Source organism: Candoia aspera, chromosome 1, assembly GCF_035149785.1.
Source record: "Candoia aspera isolate rCanAsp1 chromosome 1, rCanAsp1.hap2, whole genome shotgun sequence".
NCBI classification, from domain to species: Eukaryota; Metazoa; Chordata; class Lepidosauria; order Squamata; family Boidae; genus Candoia; species Candoia aspera.
The window spans coordinates 199994279-200012158 of record NC_086153.1 but is presented as its reverse complement, the minus strand read 5'-3'; the positions used below and the strand labels follow the sequence as shown (position 1 = coordinate 200012158).

Genomic DNA, 17880 nt, shown 5'->3' with positions numbered 1-17880 from the left:
ACATTTGATAGGATGTAGGTGAAGAGTGAAAAGACAAATGCTAAACACAGAAATTGGTGACACCATGTGGACAACAGCAGAATAAATTCTGGGTGGCTGAGAAAAAGGAATAATTGATGAACAGAAGTACAAAGGAAATACTAGAACATAAAGGATCAGCAACTGAAGGGACATTATAGAGTAGCAACAATGAGAGAGTAGGAAATTGTGGGTCAAATGAGGAGAGGCACAACTACTTCTCTACTTCGTTGACTTCTCTCACCATTCTCATTGGCAGTTTCCAAATTGGTGACATGTTTATAATGCCGCTTTAAAATATTGTCATTCAAACATGCATGAAGAAAAAAGGAATTTCTGTGTTTTATATCTTTAATATTCTCCTTGATATATTTTAGTTAAATATTGTCAACAAGAATTCATAACTGCCATGAAATTGGATATTAATAGATTTGAATTTATTTCAGTGTTTCCACTATTTCTATTTCTATTGTATTTTGTCTATATTTTTCCTTTTCTTTTTGGAAAACCAAATTATGCCAGTTCATCTGCAAGATGGCCTAATCAGACTTCCTTTTCTATTTTGTGATGCTCCTTGGTTCTACACCTCTTTTTTATATGGCATTTTTGGCAGATGGAAGTAAACTAAGACTTTTGAAGGCAATAGTGACTGATTCTGGAAAGCTCGATGTTTTCCGATAACTGTTGTATAATTCTGAATACTGCTTTCATTTGTCAGGGATTGCCCCTAGATTTGTGGTTAGAAATTCATGACAACAGTCTATGCAGCTTTTTTTTTTTGGTTTGTCTGTCTTAAACACTGCTGCGATGTCTGGTCTAAGATTATTTTGGCAATAAGTTTCCACTGTTCCTACAATAATGAAACTTTGGAGGGAAGCTATGTAAGACCGCGGTTTATGATCTTTTCATGCTGGTAATGCTCTCTTGTTTATTAATCTAATCCAGATTCCAAATGGTTGTCCTCTGTTGTTCTAGTTTACTGTATCTAATTATAGCATTGCTTTGCAGTAAAGAAGAGAAAGCAATTGTCTTTTGAAGGAATGTGGTATGAATGTTAGATTAAGAATATTAGGGTTACTTCCATTTTAAATAGGCCTTGCTGCTTTTATTTACTAGCAAATAAATATCAAAGTAGCACCCTCTGCTGGTATTTTTTATATTTAAACTTTTGATTTTTAGATTTATAAAAGTATTTTTCTGCTGCTGCAGCTCCCTAGGTATTAAATGTGGAAAGCTTACCACTGAGCTTATTTCAGAATTTCAAAAGGCCATGACAAGCAGACTGGACAAATTTTAACATAGGTTGCAATCCAAATTCCTCACTGGGTACATCCTGTTTGCCTTTTAAATAATTGATACTTTTAATACAGATTATTTGCCTTTTAAGATCTTTTAAGTATAAGCCAGTCACAAACTATGTCTTTGGCTGACTTGGAAATAGTCATTTAAGAGGGGTATAATGTTTGTTATTAATAGTCTTAGTTTTTTTTATTGATACTGAGTGCATTGCCTTGTAAAAGAAATCTGTTTGAAAGCCAGGCTGGAGTTGATTTAAATAAAAATAGTTTAAAACATGATTTAAGGTACTGGTCTAAAAGGTTTGGTTTAATGATTTAAACGAGGTTTCTCAAGCTGTAGTCCATGGAACCCTAGGGTTCCATGAGAATTTCACAAGGTTCATGAGGGCAAAAACAAAAGCTTAGTTTAATGGACCATTTGGGAAGAAAGAGTGTCTATTAAATCTGAATGTCCATTAGAATCATAAAGTACCTATATTTATACAAAAGATGTAAATTGATGCAAATTACGTAAATATTGTCAGTTGTCTGGGCTGCTGTGGTAAAGTGGACCTTGTCCATTGTTTGGGAGTGAAGTCCAAAGAAAAATGTTGTCTGATGCATCCAATGTCCACTGAGTGAAGGTTGGAAGACCAGAGTTTAACTATATTGAAATATTTTACAATACTGAAATAATGGGACTTCTTTGTTCCTTTCAAAATTTCAACTTACTTTGGATACTTTGGCAGCATTATGTATGATGCTGCACATTTGAAATTCTTGCAAAATTCATTACAGCTTTTACTACTAGTAGTAATAAATATTTAGCAGTAAGTGCATTGCCTGATTTATCAGTTGTTTGAATAAGGAAGACACTATTTTGTTGATCCTAGATTTCCTTACACATTGTATTTATATACAGGCCCTTCTCATTCCATCCCCTCAAATCCCCATTGATTGGGCTTATTACTGTTTTGGACTTGCAGCGTTTTTCCTTTTATCAGAGGCTGAAGGAGCTTCTCCTATTTTCTCCTCCTCCATATAGCTTCTCCTTTCATTTGCCCCTTCTGTCTTCAGAATGGGGAAGGGCTAGAGTTATCTCCCTGGGTGGCAATAAACATAACAGTAACCAGTGGATGTTTTCTTGTGTGTGTTTCAGTTCTTTGCAGCTGAGCTTACTCCTGGTAGAGCTTATTCTAAAGTTACTGTCAATGGCCCATGTCATTTTTCTGAACTAATGCTACTTCTCTGTGTAAGAAGAAAATAAGTAATTGTCATGTTTAGGTTACTTACTATTAGGTGGAAGAAAAGAGTAGGCTACAGCTGTTTCATATGAACTTGATTGGCTGCCAAGATAAAATATAGAATAAAAGCTATTTTTATTTTATATATGGGGATGGTATCTGAGCTCAAGTATAGTATATTGCTAAAATTAAACTTCTGTGCAGCTTTTAAAAAGACAGTTTATGATTGAGAGACAATATTGTAAGGAAAGCAATGTTCAGTGAATTCAAAATAAGGACCATTATGAATTATTTAATTTGAAAATCCAGTTGTGGCCCAGGAAGCGAAGTCATGATTAACTAAGGTTGTGCAAAACATTTCAAACTGAACCATCTTAAACTTGAAACATTGCATCTCAAACACAAAACGTTGTGCATTTGAAATAGGCTATTTCACAGCTGAACTAGGGTATTTTGAATTTGAAATGTTTAGATTCAATGTGTTTTGCACACACCCATTAGTAAAATTCTTTTTTCCCCTATCTTACATTCTTATGCTGCACCAAGGTCTACATAGGAGGTAAAGCCTTTGAGTTAGATGGCCTTTTTGCACATAGCCAGTCTTACTTTCTGTTATAGGATAGTAAAAGCCAAAATAGGCAAGAACACTACTTTTGTTAGTGCCCCACCCTCAGGAAAGAGAATTATTAGTTGAGATATTGAAACTGTGCAAAATTTGTTTACTGAAAAATTAGCCAATGAAATTATTATTAGGTTTAGGAATAATCCTACTTCTGTGCTGTTGGAGGTTTGCTTACTCCTATTAGAGCCCATTTGGTTTCAAAAATCTAGAGTCACTATAACTTACCTAAGACAATACTGTACATAACTAGGTATAACTGCAAGGAGTTGAAATTAAGGCAGGTACTTACTTTGCTGGTTTTATTTTTTCTCTATCTATAGATACATGCTCAAAGAACGTTTAAAGAAACTGTATAGATAAAGACATGAAAACTATACCCTTTTTTTGCTCAGAAAATATACCTTTTAATCATGTAAGTGAGATGTTAGAACTGTAAAACAGCTCTCTGATCAGACTGGTGCAACAGAGGACTTTCTAGGTCTGGTAATATATACAAAATCCAGTATATTTTTTAATTGGCTTGATTTGTTTCACTTGCTCTGTCATACACACACACATACATGCAATATACCTTGAATTTAAAAAATAATACTGATTGTTGTGTTCTTTCCTTTTAATTTCTGGTTCTTCTTACTCTGGGGTAAGGTATTCTCACTCCAAAAGGCTTGCATTTTCAGATATGTTGCCTTTTCACAGTAATTCTCAAGGCTTCATCCTTAAACATGTGTGAAAAGTGTAGTTACATAAAAAGGGTGTAACCCACATCATCTTGTGTTAGAGCAGTAGAGTCTAAGCTGCAAACGTGAATAGATTACAAAGGGAAAGTGCCATTGAAAATAGTGGAATTTCCTTCTTCACTTTAGTTGTGATAGAATGGTACTGAGACAGTGCCTTTTGATTGGTTGATTCATATTAATCAATTGATCCTTTATTGAGTTAAGCATAGAAGAAGCAACAGTTAATAAATGGCAGCTATTGGAAATTGGGTGCACTTTTGATAAAAGTAGGAACATTATTTTTACAATGCATTTCTTACTGATAGACAACCTTTGGACAAGTAAGAAAATGTGTGATTAGTCTAATTTGGGAGAAAATTCTTCAGCTTAATTACCTGTCATAACCAAATTTGCTGGTTAGGACTATTAGTTCTAAGGGGATACAGTCAAGCTTTAGAATAAAAGTCTCATTCTTTCTGAAGAACGGGGACTGTGGCTGGAGGCTGCTGCTGGGATAATTAAATAGCAGTAGGCTGTGAGCTGTGTCTATTCTTGAAGAACAGCATTGGAGTCTAATGCCTTATTTCAAAGGTAGATTATTGTGGCATGCTTCACATGACTGTTTGTAAAACAAAATGGAAAATTCATCCATTACATAATGTGATAGTGACTGTTTTCATCACAGCCAGAGAACAATCAGTTCCTTTGGTGAGCTACTTCTTGTGGTGTCATATTTCCGTGTCCATTTTTATGCAAAAAATAGAGTATTTGTTCCCATTGTCCAAACACCTGTATATATGTGGCGCTGGAGTCTTGGCTTATTGGCTGATGGGCTATAGAATTTTATGTCAGAGGGAGGATTCCTGTATCTGTATTTGCATGCTTGGACATTCTACAGGAGAGGGAGCTGCACCTGGAAGCTATGATGAAACCACAGATTTCAGTTGCTGCAATACGTGGCGTGTCTTTTCTTCATGAGTGCTGTCTCAGATACTGGCAGTAGTGCAATGGTGTGATTGGTCGCAGCAGTGGAAATGCAATGGGAATGGTGGCTGTTGGTGCAGCTGTGGATCTTATTTCTCATAATAGTTGGGGAGGGGAAAGAATGATGACAGATTGCAATAAGAACATAAGATAGCTCCAATTAAAGCTCTTGCCTCAGAACTGAAAGCCTTTCTCTAAAAAAACTTTAGATGGCAGTATTCTCATTGTGACTACAAATTCTATTGTTCCTTTAATGTTTCCTGCAATTGCTGCATTTGGTAAAGTACATTGTCATTAATAATTTAAATACTCAAATGAAAGTACTCAGGTCATTTTTCTTACACTTGATGGAATTTGTATGATGAACAGCTACCTCCGCATCGACCCAAGTAAAAGACATGCTTGTAAAATACTGAATATGCTTTGGCTTAATAAAGCTATCTGTTGGCAACTTGCTGTAGGTCTCTTTTAAAATTAAAATATTAAGACAGCTGCCAAATGGATATTTCTTTCTTTATTTCCTCTCATCACTGACCTCTTACGATCAACTTTGTGCGTCACCCGCTTGGCCAAAAATATAGTCCACAATAATATAAAGCTATAGACAGGGATATTAAGAGGGCTAATGCTGCAAGCTGCCTTCTTTGTAATCATTGCCTCCCAGCTTCAAAGATTATTCTTGTAAACAAGGGTTATCTTCCAACTGAGGTGGAAAACAGAGGTTCTATCTAGAGAGGCCAGTGCTGATGCCTGTGTGGCTTTTGATCATGTCAGAGCCACCCACTTTACATATGCTGGAGGCCGCTTCAGCGGCATCACAGCTAGGAAACTGCTTTTGTTCTACAGAAGAGTTTACATTCCAAAAAGTGAGCCTAAATGCAGCTTGCTGTTGCTGCCTTTCCCCCGGACAACAGACTGCACAAGTGGAAGTGAGGTTGCTGTATTTACTATAGCTTATATCAGGTACAGTCATTTGCACGATGAACTCCTTTTAGTGTATTCTGGTCATGTCTTCTGAAATCTATATTCCCTTCAGAAAAATATTACAGAAGCTAATGGTAAGTATTTCCCATTTCAGGTCCCGTTAGGAAGCCCAAGTATGTGGAAAGTCCCCGCATACCTGCAGATGCAGTTGTCGTTCCAATGAGAAAAGTGTTGGAGCCAACAGAACCTAACCAGAATGGTAAGCATGCCTACTTGTAATGGTTTCATTGTGACTGAATGGCTGGACTTTTACCTGAAAGGAAAGTTTTGCAGATCTTGCAGTAGGTGAGCATGTGCTGTGTTTGGTTGCCTGACATTCCGGAATGATGTATACATAATCTTCAAACAAAATTAAGTCTGAAGGTTGTGGGTCACTTTTAATGTGAGAGACCTGCTTGGAGTTAGGTTCTGAACTTGCTTTCAGGTTTTTTTCAAATAAGAGTGTTCCACTTACGCCATGTTAAAGTGATGTGCCTTGCCACAGCAATGAAAAGCTTGCTAAATCAGACAGCAATAACAATAGATGACTGTGTCGACAAGACTAGTAACAGCCTGACCCTGGAGTTAATTGGTATTCTTGAAAAGTTCCATGTTCATTAAATTTGACCACAGCATAACAGAGTGCAGTTTCAGTGAATGTCAGTGAGAAATTACAATCAAAATGCTCTATAAGTATTTGTAACACAATAAGAATTTCATATTCAGTATTATATTTTAGATTTGCAGCTGATTGACATCAATAGAATCAGTATATAACATCTGGTTTAAAAAAATCTCCTTGTTTTTCCTGCACTTAGAATTCAAGACTTCAACTCTCAAAATCTCTTCCTATTGAGGTATAGATTTTCCTAGCGGAATTGAAGGCTTTGTCTGCCTGTCCCCCCACCCCTACCCTTTTTTCCCCCCTGTTCTTCAGTGAGAAGTATTTTCCTGTGGGTATATCAAAGCTAATTTGTGCAACATAAATATTGTTTATGCCTACAGTTTTTCCCATTCATTCAAGAAATTGAGAGCTAAAAAAACTACTAAATTTCCAATGATAGTTTTAAGTATATTAATGCTGTCATAGATTTCAAGCCAAAAGTATTGGACAGTTATGATGTATCAATTTTAGGGTCATTCCTTCAAAATGCTATGCTTGTTCTTTTATTCTGTCAGATATGCATGCAGTGGCCATGAGAGATTGACAGTTTTGTTGATCAAAAGGTGAGGTCTTTTTTCTAGAAGAAAGATTGTAGTGAATAGTGCATAAGAATGATTTATTCTTCCATCATCTCCAGTGCCCTAGTTATTACTGGCTCTGTTTATTCAACAAAGAGGATCTAGGGGTTCTGATCCAGAGAAGTGACTAAAGAATTTTGCATAAACCTGAGGGAATGCATTACTCTTGCTAGTTTGTTGATGTAAATCTCCAGCCTATCAGTCCCATATGACAGGATATTTCTCTGCCACATGATCACTGGTCTGTAAGTAATATATATAATTTATATTTAACATATTAAATGTAGCAACTAATTCAGACTTAGCAAAAGAAAAGAAGTCTAACATTTGAAAAAGTAGATAAATAGGCACAGCTGTGGACCTTTTTGTCCACATCATTTGCATTGGCCACACAGATCAGTTTTGACTGTTATCCTGCATTGCTATAATCATGTGAAGATTACTATAAAAATTACAGTTTTTGAGAAAGGACCTTCATGAATGGACTCAAACAAATAGCTAAGATAGCAAAGCTATTGCTAAGTAAGATTCTTGGCATAGCAGGCATTATATGAATGCCATGGCATATCTCATAGACATGATAAGGTCATAGCACACACTCTTTAAGCTTTCATTACATTGTAAAAACATTCTCAGATCAGGTCCGTACAAGTCTTTGTTAGGTGTTCTTTCCAGTGCCAACCTGCTCAATTTGTTTATTTTGGCTAGAAAAAGCTGATTCTGATTTGGGAGCAAGAAATGCTTTGTCTGATTGTCCCAGGAGCACTAGGCGTATGCTTGTGTGATCTGCCAGGTAAAGGACTGGCAAGTGGGAGTGAAGGTGTTTTGGCTTATAAATGTGGGCAGGTGATAATTAAATTGCACTATTTTGATTTAAGCATCTTGCCTCTTTGGCAAGTTTAGTAGGTGGGGCAAATGACGAAATATAGGATTGGACGGAACTGAAAGAGACCTGTCTCTAATCAGTAAGAAAAATAAAGCGGGATTTCTGGCAGCATCATAAATTGTCAAAGGCTTTCTAAACTTACATACTTCATCCACCAAATATCTGCAATTCTAGATTTGCCATTTTACTTCATGCTCTACTTTTCACAAAACATCCACAAAAAGGCTACTTGAAGTAGGGGATTAAAAAAAGTTGAAAGAAAAGTTAATACATTAGAGTAAGAGACAAGGCCTTTGTTCACACAATACAGTAAGCCCTACTATTGTTTGTCTTGTTTTGGTTTAGTATGATCTGAGAATCTAGCTATTGTAGTTACTGAATAAGACCTGGTTAAACAAACTGTGTTTTCGTGAGTTGAGTGAACCTAGTCAGCGTGCTGTTGACTTCTCAGAATATGGCTTTGGGCAAGTTCTTTGAATCTCCGTCTCACAAATTTGCTTTTTCTGAAATGGCAACCACAGTGACAACAGCACTGGTGGGGTCACAGGAATGATGTGTTGTGTGGATTAAACACTGCCTTTTTCTTGTAATCAGGTTGCTTGTATAAGTAGTTTATTTGTCTCGATCTCATAGATCATGATTCCAGCAGCAGATAACTGCTAAATCTGTATATGATGACAACAGCATTCCCCTGCTTGTCTTAAGCATCTGGTATTCAGAATTAACTACTTTTGAACATGGAGATTCCATTTAGCTTCTGTAGCTAATCAAAAGGTCTCTGGAGATGTGGCTGGCATGGAGCAGATTATAAGAATTTACCTTGGATGGAACGTGTGATGTGCATGACAGAGAATGCTGAGAAGTGGATGAGCCTCACTTTCTGGAGTAACTAGTTACAAGAAGATTATATGCTTCTGCAGAGAATGCTAGAAATCAGATTTTTTTTTCCTTCCAAGAAAGTGTGTTGCCAAGTGAAAGTGAAGCATGTGAGCCCTTGTTTTAGTATGTTATCCTGTAAATGGACATGGTTTATTTTCATATTAAAATCTTATTGTTGTAAGGGCACTTTTATCACCAACGCAGATATGACAGGTCCTGGTTGGATTTTCTGATATACTGTATATACGCATAAAGCAATAGTACAGTGGAAGAAATTGGATTATGGCATCAACCATGGGTGAGGGTGTTTTCACTACTTTTCCCATTTAGATACTCCCTTTTCCTACTGTTGATTCTATTAGTTTTGTGTATGGGAGGATTAGTACGCCGGAATACTATTTGATCACAAGAATTAAAAAGGCAATGCTCTTCTAAAACAACCATGCTTGTTTGCTCATAGAATCCTTGGTGCAATTTAAAACATAAAGTAAAACAAATCAATTTATTTGTTAAATATGTTTATTTAACAGAAATTTAGCAGTACAAGCAACCAAATATGGTAATAGTATAATACCCAGGAAGCCTGAAGGTATTTGGGTTCGTAGCAGAGCTGCTGACTGAATTGTTTCCTGTGATCAGTCATGAGATATTACTCTATTACGTTGGTAGACAATTTTATAGGTTTGTTTTGTTAGCACAAAAGAGCCTGGAAAAGTCACATTGAGCTCTTTTGGTCATTTCCCAGTCTAAATCATTTTAGAAGCTACTCTTAATTCCCACAGGAGTGTAGGTGTAAATGTAGGTGTGGGTGTAAAGATGCCCATGTGTGACCATATACTCTCACAGACAAACACACTCTATGTATTGGTGTATTTTCATCCATGGAAATAATAGCATCTTCAGATTCTGCTTATGTTTGAGAGAGAAAGGCATTCTTTGTATTCTAAAAAGTCATGTAGGATTAAAAAAAAATTGGATCTAGATTACAGAACTCATATTTTACACCTAGTTTGATTCTTCAGTTTCAGAAGTTAAATGTGTGCTAGGATCTCCCTCTATTGCAATACATGGAACTTAAAGGTGCTTTTATGTAGAGTTTTAGGTGTTAGAATATGGCGAAATAAAATTCATTGATAATAATCTGTTTAAATTACATTATTTACCTCTCAGTTGGAACCTATATTCATTTGACCAAGAGTGAATACAAATTTTAATGAAACTTTTTTGTCCTCTTGAAAATATCTTTTTGCACAGAAGCAAAGTCAGAGAAAGAATCAAGCTGTTCACCAGCAGCTCAGGAACTGATGACAAGACTTGGATTTTTACTGGGAGAAGGGCTTCCAGCTTCTGCCCATATCTCTGCAGAAGAAAAACATGAAACTATGGTATGCTAATGGAAATATAAATAGTCATCTCAATCTAAGATGCTACGTATTTCTTGCTTTCAAAATACTTAACCAGAACATGCAAAAGTGTCATACAGATAAGTAATATATATGTGCTGTATTTATTGGTAATTTTCTCTGCTCTTTTTTCTATAAGAACATTATTTAAAAGTACACTACACAGAATTATTAGAATGCTACTGAGCCTAGAAAATATTTTTTTAAAAATATTTAGAATATTTACCTCTTACCCCTCTCTCATCTAAGGCCACAATAAAGCAGGGTGTGGTACTTGACTTGCTGGATTTGTGGGAAAAAGCTAAAAGAAATCCTCTCCTGGCAGAAAAATTAACTGTATACAATTTTTATCTGACATTTGGAAATCAGTTCTGAGTCATGATGCAGATGGAGGTGATTTTTTTTCTTTACAATGCAACATACATAATTACTTGCTAATGAACTCTGTGCACTGTAAATTCAACATTTTTCAATCAGACAAATATTTCTGAACTGACCTAGGAAAATCTCTTACAAAATATTTAAAGAATGGAGCATCTACCTAAATAAATACAGAATATGGGGTTTATTAGTCTGCCTCATTTGAAGCCTACAGTCAGTTATGACCAAATGGTTTTAAATGAGATCTATATACCTCTGCTTTTTAAAAAGCTAATGAAATACAATCTGTGTTTTACCATCATCCTAAAAACTGTTTAGTTGGGTTTTGTATTGCTGGCTTTTAGCATTTGGTTATCTGATGATTTTTCACCAGTATTTCAGAAAATACTTTACAGATCTGACCTAAAGTGTCAAGAGTCCGTAAGGTGATTTAACCCCTTATGCAGTCAGGCTGTGCTAGTTCCCTTGAAAGGATTCAACAAATCCTTCTGAGAAACTTCGAAAGGAACTTTGTGTGTCTACGTAGAGCTTTTATTTTTTATTTTTTTTATTTTCTGCTGAATATGAACTGTCCTCTTTGTGGACTGATCTGTGCCGTGTCTGTTAATTCTTTGTTTTGTTCATTTTGTAGTGCACAGTAGCTAGTCAAGGAGTCAGTCCCTGTTCTACACTAACGAGCAGCACTACGTCGCCTAGCACCGACAGTCCCTGCTCAACTCTGAATAGCTGTGCTGACAAAACAGCAGCCAACAAAAGTAGTCCCTGTGGGACCATTAGCAGCCCAAGCTCCACATTGGAAAGCAAGGACAGTGGGATTATAGGTAAGCAGTTTAATTCCTACTAATGCAGTCACTTCTGGCCATCTCTTCCGCAGCTTGCTTTTTTGTGTCTGCAAACGATACGTGCTGGAAAGAATATGGGGCTGGAGCTAAAACTCTCTTACCTTAATTCCTGACAGTGCTTGGATCCAATTTATTTAAAAAATGTAAAGTGATCTTTCATTTGGTACCGTGTCATTCTCTGGGATTCTTTTGAATATTTTTTCTAGGTATTTAGCTATGCTTAGACCCTTACTGGGCTAGGAAGGAGCTGAAAACCTGACTTCATTTATTACAGCACTGTGATTTTCAAAAGCTATATGTTGGATGGGGAAGATTGTAGTTTTGCTGCAGAAACAAACAATCATGTTGCTATAATGTAGTAGTTAACAGCATGAGTTATGTATCTCAAAGACCCTTGTTCAGATTTCAGTGCAAGCATGATCTTGTTGGGTATCTTCAAATTTGACATTATCTCTGAATCTCATCTGGAATACAAGAACAATACTGGCCAACCTTGTGATATTGTTGTAAAGAATTTTCCCTCACCTCATTCCTTCCAGATGTGTCCACAAACAATTCTTATTACCCCCACCCCCAACCACATATGTGAAGCAAGCTGAACGCTTAGGTAAAACACTCGGTATGTTTTTGATGTGATACCATTTCTGGTTTTGAGCCTTAACAAGCAAAACAAGAAGGGCTTTATGGAAAAATTCTCATTCTATCACTACGGATATATTGTCAGCCCTACTGGATAGACCAGACCAGGAAATCAGTTCCACGGGAAGGCTAAAACTAATTTTATTGAGATTGCCTACAATAATAGCACCTTGCAAGCCTGATTGTACTGTTCCTCCTCCTCCTCCTCCTCCTCCTCCGAATTAGGGAAGTGTCTGCCTGAGCTATTCACAAATGCTATCTCATTGTTCTGGACTTGAAAAATGTTTTAGCCCCTTTTGCCTAGGTAACGGTTCTTGCATTTTTCCCCAAGGTCATCTTCCTTACTCTCTACGTCAGTCTTTCTCAACCTTTTGACCCTGGAGGAACCCTTGAAATATGTTTCAGGCCTCGGGGAACCCCTGCACATTCAGGCTCAAATATAGGATAGGAGTTACAAAATTATTATATTTGTTTCATGTGTAAGCCTGTATATAGGCATTAACAGTGTCCTTAAACTAAAAATAAAGAAAGAAACTTGCCTCTTTAATGTGAAGTTGCCCAAATTTGAAATAATTTTTTAAATAAATTGTGATCTCCCAGTGAACCTCTAGGGACCTCTCTTGGAACCCTAGGGTGCCACGGAACCCTGGTTGAGAAACTCTGCTCTACATATATTCACGAAACAGGGCAGAAGACTTGCTGTATCTGAATGTGTGGGGATGGTGGGGTGAATGGTTCAGTAGCATCACCTACGTCTAGCCAAGGCTTATGTCCAAAATCTTGGAGATCTACTGCCAATCACTGTATACTTGTTACTAACCTAAAGGGACCAGTGATGTGCGTCTGTAAGCAGAAGTCTAAAATATGGAAATAAGTGTGCATATATTATGCCTATGAATGACCTAGTGATCTGTTGCTCAGCAAAAAGCTCATCCATAGTGATGATGGTGTTAATTGGAAGATACCCTGCCAGGCTTAACTGCCTAGAAAATTGGTTATCTTATACTGGAAAAACAACACTGGTATGGAAGAAATTTGAAGCAGCTCTGAAGTAAACATGCAAGCTGGATACTTGAGGTTTCTTACAATTTTTGTGAAGCTATATAGTGACCTGGGAAGTGGCAGTATACAAAGCATTTAGCTGTTCTACTTTTAAGTTGCTGTGGCAAGGTCAAGCTTGAAGATTAGGATGCTAGTGAAAACAGACAATGAGGACTGGTAAAATGCTGCTTGTCTTCCAAGAAATAAGCCGATACTGCTTCTTTTTACGACATGGAGCAGAGGAATCTTTATACCGAGGAGTGGTTTCCATACTTAGTTCAAAACTGGGAATGAAAAGGGAGTACAAAGTAAGCCCTAGAGATCTGAGCAAAAATGAAAGCTTTAGGAAATCCAGAAGAAAGCCAAGGAAAAAGAAATAGCTGGGACAATAAGGATCCCCAAAGTGTATCTGCCTGAATGTACATAAGTACACATCTTTTATTCTGAACACTATTACAAAAATGTATAATATGTAACATTTCCTCACACACATTTCCCAGCAAATATTGAAAGACAGTAGTGGTTTTTGAAAGAGAAAATGTAAAATGGAATGAAAATGATGGACCTTGCTAAGTTTCTTCTGTTTGCATTTATCTGTTTAGCTCCTTTCCCATCTTTTCATTCTTAGAACTCTCAAGGCCCCTGACAGCATTAACAAATACAGAAATAATAATGAAATTATCCATGAGTTCCTTATAGATTTACATATTCAGCATCTGTTTGGGAAGGGAAGCAGACTCCATTTTCCAAACCTACCAGGTCATTTTTTTAGTTTTGTGTGTGCAGATGCATTACTAGCATTAATGTTCATTCAGTACACAGTTTAATGTCTTTTGTAAGGTGTTTTTTTTGGGGGGGCAAGCTTTGCTCAACCATGAAAATAGTTGTTCTTCTCTGCCACTTAAGTGGGCTTCCATTGTATTTCCATTCCTGCTATGTTATTCTGGGCCAGTAGATCCTTTGAGCGGAAGGCCACCTTCCCCTCCCTCTCCCACAGTCTTTACTGGCTCAGATGGCTTTCCTTCTGTTTTTAGTGTTTTATTGCCTTAGCTGAAATTGTCTCTGCCTCCCCTGACATAAAAAAAGTAAAGGCAGAATTTTGTCTTTTCCAGGGAGCTAAATAAGAAAAAAGCCTGGGCTAGTGGCCAGAAGGAGGGAGAAAAATTGGCAAGATGCCTTCTTTTCAGTGTTGCAGACTTGAGTGGAAACCCTCCTCCCTCAATTAGAAAATCAGAAGGGAGTTTTGCTTCATAATATATCAAAAGACTAAATTTTTATTTAATCAAAACATTTAATAATTCTGCCATATAGAAGCACACCATAAGGCTTTCTTCGGATTCTTACATATTTTATAGTGCTTGAGTTGTTAGTCATCCCAATAAAACTATAATACTTTCCATGGCATATTTTCTTGAATCTTAAGAGGCGTACTGTATATAGTCAAAACTAAGAACATGTACAGTGGCTATCCTATATTTTCCCAAGGGTTATAATTTAATGTGACCTGGAAGAACTTGTAGACTTGCCAGATTGGACACATAACTATCATTCCTTCTTATGTCAATTCAAACTTTCCCATGATTGTGTGGGTGTAACCAAAACTACACTACTCATATACAAGAGTATATTTTTACGGATTTTTGTTTGTTGGGTTTTTAGGGACAGTAACAAGTTCATCTGAAACTGATGACCGGAGTGGATCAAGTTTAGAATGGACTAAAGAAGGAAACCTCAGAACGGGTGTACACCAAGGAATTATTGACCGAAGGGCAGATAATTGTTCACCAGTTGCTGAAGAGGAGACAATTGGATCTTCAGAAAGTTTGTCAAAAGTGGAAGTTTCTTCTGGAGATGGCCCTATTACTTACATTCAAAACTGTGGCTCATTAGGAATGCCTCGACCCAATTCTGTTGCAGGTAAGGAAGAATTGAAGAGTGAATGTTGATTGTCTTCCAGATTTTGTTTCATTTCAATAAAAACATTTTCCTTTAATGCTATTCTTGTATTAGCATAAGCCAGTTCTCATAAATTTAAACCTGTTCTTTAGTTAATGGGCAGACAGATATAGAGTTCAGCAATAAGAAATTTTAAAAGCACAACATAGATCACAAATAATCTGTTTATGAATATTCTGATTTTTGTAATAGTTCCTGCAAAAACCACCTGTGCAACCTTATAGGATTCTACTCAGGGAACAGAAGTTCATATCCCCTCTGTGTGAGAAGAGAAATTTGTCATACATGAAAATACTTTAAAGGGTAGTCAAGTACATTCCTGCTGAATTCTCTTCTATTTGTTTCTGTGAGTTTTAAATCGGGTGGGTTCTGCCTATCTTTATTTTTACATGGAACAACATTTTTGTGAAAGCTAAATAATTCAGATTCCCCACCCCTGTATTTATGGCTCATGTAGTTCATTCCTGTTTACAAATATAGCAGTCATAGGATGGATGAACATGATTGTTGCCTTAGTGAGAACAGCTTGGCCCCACTGCTAGAAGTACATTAAGCAAGCAGTAAGAACTGGTCATCCAATGACATGCCTTGCTTTTCTGATGCAGTTGCTATGAAGTGTCAGCCCATTGTATTGGACTTGCTCCAGTAAGCCAAAACCAGAGGATGACCTAGCTGTGCATAATTCAGCATCTGTGCCAGGGCTTTTATTGCAAATAATTCAAGGGCAGCAGGAATAGAACCTTCTCTTTGCAAGAAGTGAAGATGGAATATGTACTGATTTAAGCACTTTGGGCTGAATAGGAGGCATGAGATGCCCTAATAATGGATGTATGAAAAATGACCCCGAAATTACATGATCAGTTGAGTGCCTGTCTATATGCCTGGCATGACTTTTAGGTCTCCTAGCCAAACTCATGATTTTGGTCTGTTGATAGTTAATTCCCAGTGTATTCTCCTTGCAGAATTGCATGGAGTGCTCTTCTGAGACTCTATAATAGAGTCCTAGATAATATTACCACACTATCTATAATGGAGTGGAAACAATTTTCTCTCTCAACTTAAGAATATGAAAGTCCAAATTTGGTAGGTAATCTATCAAGTCATTTAGATAAAAGTCACAGCAATGGGGTTACAATTCATCCCTGCTAAGATCCCTGCCTTGTTGATAAGATATTAAATGATGCTGGTGCTCACATACAGGTAGTCCTTGCTTACTGATCACTCATTCAGCAACCGTTCAAAGTTACAACAGTGCTGAAAAAATAATTTTACAGCCTATTTTATTTTATTTTATTTTATTTTATTTTATTTTATTTTATTTTATTTTATTTTATTTTATTTTATTTTATTTTATTTTATTTTATTTATCAATCAATCAAATTTGTCACCGCCCATCTCCTCCGACCGGCAGGACTCTGGGCAGTTTACAATATAAAACAATAAATATATAATAAAATTCCAATAAAATCCCTCTAAAACAATTTACTACCTTTGCAGCATCCCTCAGTCATGTAATTGCCATTACAGTGAGTATATGTAATCCTGTGCCTGACCTGTGGTTCCCCCACTTCTTGCAGAGCAGAGAGATTGGAGAGGAAGGGATTGCAAGACAGTAAGCTATTTGCTCTTCCATACATTGAAAGCAATGCAGTTGCGCTGGGAGCTCGGGGCTGGGAGCCACGGTTGCACTATGTAAACAGCTTATTCTTGTGAAATTCCTTCCTCTCCAATTTCTCTGCTCTGGGGAGGGAGAGAAAAAGCAAGCAATTTCTCTCAGCAATCTCTTCTTTGCTTGACCCCCCCACCCCTCCATCCCCCACAGAGCAGAGAGATTGGAGAGAAAGAAATTTCAAGAGAGTACTGCAAGATTATAGAAGAGGTAGAATGTTTCTCTGTCAAATGCTGGAGCACTAGGCATTGGTTGGTAGTAGATCAGCTCTCTCTGAAGCCAGACTTTTCCTCTTCCAGAAGATTCTCCTGTAATAGCCAGTCCCTCAGTTTCTAGTAGATATGTCCAGCATAGAGTTTGTTAATTATAAATCCCTAGGTCTATAATTTGTTGGGCATCTCTATTCCTCTATTGAGAATAGAGGAAAATGGGACTATAATTGCAAGTCCCCAATCCCTAGGGATGCAACCCTACCTATCTATAGATGTAACCAGTGAAACCAAGATGGATGCTGATCAGACTGACTTATCATTAATTGATTCGGAAGGTATTAAATCATTGGCTGGGGCCTTCTCTGCTTTTAATTGACTTAATCCTTGGTAACCATTACTGGAGGCCAAACCAGAAAGCTCTCAGTAGTGTACCAAGTCCTTTTTTGAATCTACTGCATCATTGTTATACAATTCTCTAAAATACCCATCCCAGGTCTCAGGTGGGATACAACTATTCATAGAGTGTAGGATGATCCACCATGATATGGAAATGAATGTAAGTTCTCATTCTTACTGCTTGTGCAAGATATGTCCAAATATATTCTGTAGCAGCTCTTTTCTTTGACAAGTTGTTCATAAATCCACTTTTGCTTAACAAGATCCTGAGATGATATTATGCCTGCCTTTGCTTTAACTTTATGAACCTTGTAATTAGCAATAAGCTTTAGTGACTTCTACACATTGTTTATCAAACCATGCCTTAGAACAATGCTTGTATTGTTTTTAATTGGTCAGTATTTTTCTGGGATCATAATTTTTGTAAATCCTGCAAAATTCTGTCATAGGACTCCTAAGATTAATTCAGGACTCTGCAGGTAGAAAAGAGAGAGAACTATACCCTGAATT

At 36.9% G+C, this 17880-nt stretch overlaps 1 protein-coding gene across 2 annotated transcripts in view; it reads left to right on the top strand.

Moving 5' to 3' along the window:
* TANC1 (tetratricopeptide repeat, ankyrin repeat and coiled-coil containing 1) overlaps nt 1-17880 on the top strand; it is an 86884-nt gene that overhangs the window by 25833 nt on the left and 43171 nt on the right. For both annotated transcript variants that reach the window (XM_063318330.1, XM_063318331.1), the window contains exons 3-6: nt 5940-6044; nt 10086-10216; nt 11247-11436; nt 14797-15054. In XM_063318330.1, the coding sequence (XP_063174400.1) occupies nt 5940-6044; nt 10086-10216; nt 11247-11436; nt 14797-15054 (684 nt within the window). The remainder of the gene's footprint in view (nt 1-5939; nt 6045-10085; nt 10217-11246; nt 11437-14796; nt 15055-17880) is intronic.